The 8,206-nt window shown below is 29.8% G+C and overlaps 1 protein-coding gene across 1 annotated transcript in view; it reads left to right on the forward strand.

Annotated features, from left to right (window-relative positions):
- LOC106466127 (HAUS augmin-like complex subunit 5) overlaps positions 1-8,206 on the forward strand; it is a 62,344-nt gene that overhangs the window by 29,286 nt on the left and 24,852 nt on the right. Inside the window, exons 11-12 of the mRNA XM_022394079.1 lie at positions 1,697-1,857; positions 5,544-5,706. Coding sequence (XP_022249787.1) covers positions 1,697-1,857; positions 5,544-5,706 — 324 coding nt within the window. The remainder of the gene's footprint in view (positions 1-1,696; positions 1,858-5,543; positions 5,707-8,206) is intronic.

Below are 8,206 nucleotides of genomic sequence, written 5' to 3' on the forward strand. Positions count from 1 at the left end.
TTAGCTTTTTAATCATGCAAATAACAAGCATGTTTATGTAGTAAATCTTTAGCTTTTTAATCATGCAAATAACAAGCATGTTTATGTAGTAAATCTTTAGCTTTTTAATCATGCAAATAACAAGAATGTTTGTGTAGTAAATCTTTAGCTTTTTAATCATGCAAATAACAAGAATGTTTGTGTAGTAAATCTTTAGCTTTTTAATCATGCAAGTAACAAGAATGTTTGTGTAGTAAATCTTTAGCTTTTTAATCATGCAAGTAACAAACATGTTTGTGTAGTAAATATTTAGCTTTTTAATCATGCAAGTAATAAACATGTTTATGTAGTAAATCTTTATTTCAAAAAGAAACAATTTCAGCTTTAATATCATTGATGTAATTTCAAACTAAGGCTTAATTTCCTTTTCAATTGTTTAAAATTACTGTGTTCTAGTTGCTTTTGTGTTCCTTTACACTAAATCGAGACTTGGATGTATTTGTAAGCTAACGAGCAAATTACACATTTGTTTATATAATTTGTGTTTGTGTGTGTGTGTTTTAGAGCCACTTTGTTGGAGAAAAAATTATATCAATACAAATGTATTTTCATTATCAATGGAAAGTTTAGGGTGTAAAAATAGTTTTGATGTTCTAGCCCTAGGCATGAGAAATGTACAAGTCCAACAATTTTTTTTTTTCTGTCACTACAATGACTGAATTATTACACATTGCAAATATGCAGAAAACTAAACATAATATAATTTCTACAGCATTCATGATGCAGATATAAGGTTTGTGGGTAGTTATACCAGTCTATATGCTATAGAATGGAATATATGCAAACATATATTCTCTGATCAAGTCTGCATACATGACTAAATAAATACAACCAAGCAGTGGCATGCCATTTCGAATATCTCTACCTTTTACATCATACCTAGGAAAAAAAGAACCATGGAGTTCCAATTTACTTAACCAAAATATAGCTGTTTCATCTCCAGTCAAGAACTATCTAAAAAATAACCTTTCTTATCTATATGAATAATGATTGCATAGATGAGAGAATTTGTAAATATAAACTAAAAGTTTCTATGTTTATATATCAAACCTAGAATGGATTAACCTGTTGTTGATAAAAGGTACCACTCTTACATAAAATATCAGTGTCAGTGGATATTTTATGAAACTATAACAATAGGTAATATTTTTGCAAATTTTAATAATTTGATATAGAGTTTAATTTTACATACAAGCACAGATTTCATGTAAGGAGAACCTCACTCTCATTGGGTAAGTACATATGGAATTCATCATAGCCTGAATTACATATTTGGTATTTTTGGGCTAGTGGATTTTTTTCAGCCTACTTCTGGTTTCATGCATGACTATTTGTTGGTTTAATTTTAATAGTAATAATGCTATAAAATGTTTCAAGTACTCCAGAAGATTTATTTTAAAATTAAAATATTTTACTTCACATTTTGAAGTTGAATATAAAGGTATTAACTACTTGTTGAAATTAGTTCTACAAATTATTTGACTAAGTTATATTTAACAGTTTATAAACATAAAACTTAAAATTTATTAACATTTTTAGGTTTATAACTTTCATAACTTTTGTATATTGAATATTTGATGCAGAAGAAAAAAACTGAACACTGCTCCTAGAGTGAAAACAAAATAATGTTTTACTGTCATTATTATTATTTTAACAGACTGGTAGGGAAGCTCACATACAAGGATTTATAGAGACTGAACGTCACCAACAAAATATAGCCAAGCTAGAGAAGCAGGTTTTAAATCTAGAGAAAACTGTGGATTCAAAGCTGATGAATACTAAATATGCTTGGGGATCTGAAGATGTACATCAAACAAAGTAATATATTTAAGCAATCTAATATGAATGCATTGCATAATTTAACTTTTTTTTTTGCATGGTCTCTATGTTTTTACAAGTGCAAGTGACACCATTAAGTTTTAAAAAATTCTGTTTAATCTCTCCTGTTAGATATACACGACTGTCTTAAGTTTAATATGAGTGTTATGATTTTGGTGGTTTAAGTATCGTGCGAGTGCTAAATTTGGTTGTTTTTAGAAGTGATAGTTTGTTGCAGGTTTGTTTGCATAACTGTTTTTGAATCATACACTGTTTAGTTCAGATGTATTATTGTTTTATGTTAACACTCTCGATACGGGCTCAGTTAATTTGAATGACCACATCACCTTTTTGTACTCTATTAAAGTATTGATAGACTTAATACTTATAACTCTCAGTATAGTGTGTGTGTATCTTAATGAACTTTGGCAGTCTTTCAGTTAACGTTACAAGTCTTTCACATACAAAAACATATTTTTTATTGAAGTATTTTTAATAAAATATAATAAAGATTTGTCCATGAATATATTGAGTATTTTTTTTTTTTAATTAATTTAATTTAATTTAAAACTATAGTTTATCTGTTATTTTCTTCTACTCTATCTCAAAACGGGATTGGCCAAATCGACCGACCTCGTAACCACGAAAAAATAATCGAAATATACCTAAATTAACCTTTTATTCTTTCTAGATGGACTTCATATTGTAACATGAAACTACATTAATTTATCTTAAGTTGCTCTAAGTTAGTAACATTATACATCTACGTATAATTAAATGTTGTTGTTTTATTGCCCTTTGAACAGAGTTTAACTATTTTTCGTGTCATAAAAAATTGTAAATCACTTGGAGAACGTGCAGGCCACGTTACATTATCAAATTACATTACCCACAAGCTACTACGAGCTGTTCACATGCGTGCCTTGTGAACCATTTCAATTATATTATTATTACTTATTTTACCTAACCTAGTCTTAAATAACTTAAAAAAAGAATAAATATGAAAAACAAGAAATAAAGTACTTACCAAATATAGTAAAGCATTTACAATTTTATTTAATTAAGTAATACACTAAAGAATAACTAAACTCATTCACTCATATCACTCATTCGATTACACCACCATTCCCAGTTTGCCCCTGAAGAAGAAAGGTCCACCTTTTGGAAGCACTCAGATTATAGAGTTTTAATCATCTCTATCAAGACTTCTTGAACCTATGTGGTTTTTCTAATATTATGAGTAAAACAATCTTGTTATCTATTGAAAACTATAATTATCAGATAGAAAATGACCTCATCCAAAAATGTTGTTGGGAAAAACCACATTATGAAGTCAGGCAAAAGTAACAGTGATCCCCATTTTGAAAACTGAGGTCAATGATTACCTAAAAATCTTTGTCCATGATATGATATTTGCAGACTTATTTAAATCAAATAACTAAACTAATAACATGCAAAAAGTAGACAAATTCACATACTTCTAAAAATATTCCTGGCTTTCTAACTATGCGACAAAAGCCATTACAAATTCATCAAAGCTAGTCATTAACTTTCTCACGGGAACAAAGCTTATACTGTGAGTGAAATTGACGCTTTCTTGTTCAGAAGACAACGGTATACAATAAATCATTTGATATATGAAAACCTTGACTTTATATTGGTTATAGGTAATGTATAATTGAAACGGAAGAGAGAACTATCAATGAATTGTGAAAGAGAGGATGTGACAGGTGGGTGTGGCAAGAGGGATCTGATATTCTATTTGATAACTCTGTAACCAAACAATATTGAAGACTATAAAAATTATGGTTTGTCTGAGCAATAACGATTTTATAGAGTAATTTACATTTAAATTCATACATTTTTGAGAGGTGATGAATACAGTAGGGATGATGACATGCTTAGACAAAATGTGTCACGTGGGTCACAGTAGTGGAGATTTTTTTTTTTATATTCCCTTGTAGAATTAAGAACTTAAAACTTCTATACTGTTAAAATATGGACTATTAACTAAAACTTTTATGCTGTCCTAATTGGTATAACATAAACAAAAAGTAGTATAATAAATTTTAAATGTAAGATACTAAAACCTTGTGCCATGTGCATTAAAGGATACCTGGGGTGATAGGGTTAATAGAACTTCCTGAGCTTTACTCATTTTAAATTGAGTATTATTACATCATAATATCTCATTGTGTGTGGAATGCTCATTCTAGGCCTCTGTTGGGCTATAAATATGTGTCCAAAATGAAGTTTAGTTAGTTAGTTATTTATATAGAAAAGATAGATTTAGACTGCATGATTTTGAGTTTAGCTATAAAGAGAGTATAGTGGCGATTTTTAAAGTGAAATTATTACGTATTGTAATAACAGAAGAGAAGAATAATTTGTATTGTCAATTGTGTTATAAAGTGATTGAACCAGACTGCGTGGACTTTGTACACAATGTCTAACAATTATACTTGCGCATCTTTTATAAATAAGATGCAATTGCACATAATTTGTTAAAAACAATACAAACATAACTTTTATAATTAAGTATAGCGTGATAAGTACTATATATTTTAACAAAATGGTCCATATCATAATGTTGATTGGCCTGTAGTTGTACGTTTGTTAAGAAATATGTATGAAACCTGGCTTTTGGGTAAATAGTAATGGGTGTATTGCAGAATGGTATATTGTATAGATATATTGTAGCAATTTTTATTCCAAAACATACTTGCCTTCTCTCACACTACAGCTGTTACTCGACTAGTAGGGTTACCTTCTTTTGCCCATCTAAGCATTGGTCTCATTTTTTCTCACTTGATACAGTCTTTCATTTCCCACTTAATTGCTCTTGATTATGTGCTCTCTACCTTTGTACTGTATATAAGCACTTCATTTAGATAATGTTATTACTTTTTCTTGACAAAGCATTCACTAATGGATTTGTATGTATTATGACTGTTGGAAATACTTTGAGCATTCTTCGTGTTGCCTAGTTGTTTTACATAAAGAAAAATCTCGTTTGGCAAGCTGACATACTTATGAATTCCCAGATTATTGTTTCCTGCACTCTAGCATTGCTCAACCATCAGGGAGTCACTCTCGTTGGAGGCTGTCTGTGACCTCATTTGTAGTGATATGTTTACATAAATCCTTGTAATGTTTTACTCTAAAATGCTATTTCCAATATAAACGTTTTCGCATGAGGTTTTCAGTTTTTTTTTCAGCAGGAAGGTTTTTAGATCTACCTGTAGTCTTTCTGGAATAAAAAAGAACAATATGAACAATATGATAAATGTATATTTTAATTTCTTTTTTTTTGTATGTACTAGAGTGAAAGTTGCATTACAGTGAAATGATATTTTTTTTAAAATATTTATTGAGTTAATGTAAATTTGTTTAAAACATTGTATTCATTGCCCATTTGAGAGATTGAAAGCAGCAGGCTGGTTATTAAGAAAGGTGGAAGATGAAGATAACAATTCAGCAGATTAAGTCAAATAGAGAATTTGGAACAAATTTTTTTGCTAAGAGAGAAAAAGAAGTATATCAATATGCAAATAAAACATGGTGTTAACACGCGAAAGTGGGTTCCTCAGTAATATTCAATAGTTCACAATTGCCTGATTAAATTAAATTTAAACAGACTGTTAGCTGTTATTAGTACTAATATCTTGTTTGATGAAATTGTACAGATTGTTAATCCAGACTGAAGCTGAGTTGGCAGCAAAGAAAGAATATTTATCAGCTGTTAAGAAGTCTGTCTCAGAACTTCAGTCTAAAGCTGTAGAGCTAAGTCAGAAGAAAGAAGAACTAATGATAAAGTTTGTACAGATTCAGAGTTTTCAGAAGACTGTGGTAAGCTAATGAAGTATACTTAATGTGGGTGGATTATGACTTGTGTATAGAATGGTGAAGTTTTAAAATATAAGTATATTCAGCAGGAGTATTGTCATGTTACAACTTTTGTACAAGTTTCATGTATGAATTATTTTATCTCGTGGTGTAATACATCACTCGTATTATCTAGAAAAGTGTAACTGTTTCATTAAAATGTTGCTGTTTACATTTTGCAGGAAAATTTGGTGGTGATGTCAGCAAATAAATGAATAAAGGGCAGTATTACAAATTAAATGAGACTGTAAGCAGTTAGATTTAAAAATGTAATTTTTAAATGTAAATTATATTAAAGTAACTTGCAATAGGCAGTAAATTTTGAAAATGTTAAGCAGAGAATTAATCATACTCAGGTAACAAATAATAATGAGCAAACTGAAGTGTACAAATAAAAGAATATTTACTTATACAACAGGTAGTGTGTCTTATGAAATTTGGCTGGCTGGCCTTTACATTAAAATATTTTTTAACTGATTAGCCACTGAAAATGAAAAAGGATATTCTTAATTCTGCATTACTGCACTAGATGAAGACAGATACAAATCGTAATTTATAGCATTTCAAAGGTCTATCGTGATATCTAAATAACTAATATGATGCAAAATAATGTACAGAGTAAATAAACAAACTTAGGGTAAGAATGAAATTAAATGAAAACTTGGGAATTAATTTAACAATTTAAATTTGACCAACATAAAATTCAGTTTGAATATGTTAAATCTGTATTCAAAGTAGAATTGAATATAATACTGAATTTGGGCAACATTACAAAACCGAAACTGATGAGAATGCATAGTTTAATGTAAAATGGATTAAAAAAAGTATACAGTTCAAAATCAAAACTGTTAGTGGAAATACAAATAAGTTAAACTGCTGAAATTGTGTATATAAAGTAGTAATAGTGATTTAATGGAACACAACCAAAAATGTTACAAAACTAAATAAAGTTGTAAATATGTGACAGCAAAAAAACAGCATAATATACACAAAAAAGAGGAAAATGGAAAGGAAATATATGTCGAAAATGTTAACCTTCATTATAAATTGCCTGATTAAATTTTATTTAGACGGACTGTTAGCTGTTGTTAGAACCAGTATCTTGTTTGATGAAATTATATAGATTGCCAAATATTGTTTACAAATGTCTCATAAGAAATTATGGCTTATGTAGATCTTATGTAGGCTACTGCCTTTCATTTAAGTTTTTTTTAGATTTCCTAGGTGTATTACATTATCCTGGGGAGGTTGATTCTCCCTCGTGAACTGTTTGTTGTTGTTGACCCTTCGACCCTCGATAGAAAGTCCAGATTTCCATCCATTTGTATAGTAATGAGCTGGCTATAGCTTCTTCATGCCTGACTCATTGAGCCTTTACTTGTGCCATCAAATTACTGACATCTCTCATAGGAATAGTGAATGCATTCACCCCTCTACTGCAAAAATATCCATGTCCCAAGCACCAATGAATGCCCCCTCCAACTGTTTCTATGGGACAGTACACATATAGCAAATTGAACAAACAAGTAATTCCACTTTACAAAACCTACAAAATTCTCCAGTCATCACAAACTGTAGCATATAGTTTAAATTTCATAATTTCAAAAAGATGTATTTAAATAAATTGTCAAATCAACAGAATCCATGTTGTTGTGATGGATTAACAATGCTGTAGGACATTGAACCATAGTTCAGATTTACCCTGTTTATTGTCAAAGAAATCAAGCGAGATAAAGACTGCCCAGTTTTTAGGAGTATATTTCTGAAAAATGTTCTGCTTTTTGAAAAAGAGGAGTTCCAGTTTTCTGGGATTTTTCTGATACCTTGAAAATAGAAGGAAAGTTTTCTGGTCTTGAGGGATTCCACTGTACATTCTCTTGTTTTTTTATTATTGAGAAAGTTCTTTGTTGTATAACCATCCAGTTTGAACTTGTTTAATATTTAGGAATATTTTTTGACACATTATTTTGCCAATTGATACATTTGATTTAAATAAGTCTGCAAGTATCATATCATGAACAAAGATTTTTAGGTAATCATTGACCTCAGTTTTCAAAATGGGTATCACTGTTACTTTTGCCTGACTTCATAATGTGGTTTTCCCAACAAAATTTTTGGATGAGGTCATTTTCTATCTGATAATTATAGTTTTCAATAGATAACAAGATTGTTTTACTCATAATGTTGGAAAAACCATATAGGTTCAAGAAGTCTTGATAGAGATGAATTAAAACTCTATAATCTGAGTGCTTTCAAAAGGTGGACCTTTCTTCTTCAGGGGCATACTGGGAATGGTGGTGTAAATCGAATGAGTGATATAGGATAACAAGATTGTTTTACTCATAATGTTGGAAAAACCATATAGGTTCAAGAAGTCTTGATAGAAATGAATTAAAATTCTATAATCTGAGTGCTTTCAAAAGGTGGACCTTTCTTCTTCAGGGGCAAACTGGGAATGGTGGTG

This window comes from Limulus polyphemus, unplaced genomic scaffold (assembly GCF_000517525.1).
Source record: "Limulus polyphemus unplaced genomic scaffold, Limulus_polyphemus-2.1.2 Scaffold2161, whole genome shotgun sequence".
Taxonomy (NCBI): domain Eukaryota; kingdom Metazoa; phylum Arthropoda; class Merostomata; order Xiphosura; family Limulidae; genus Limulus; species Limulus polyphemus.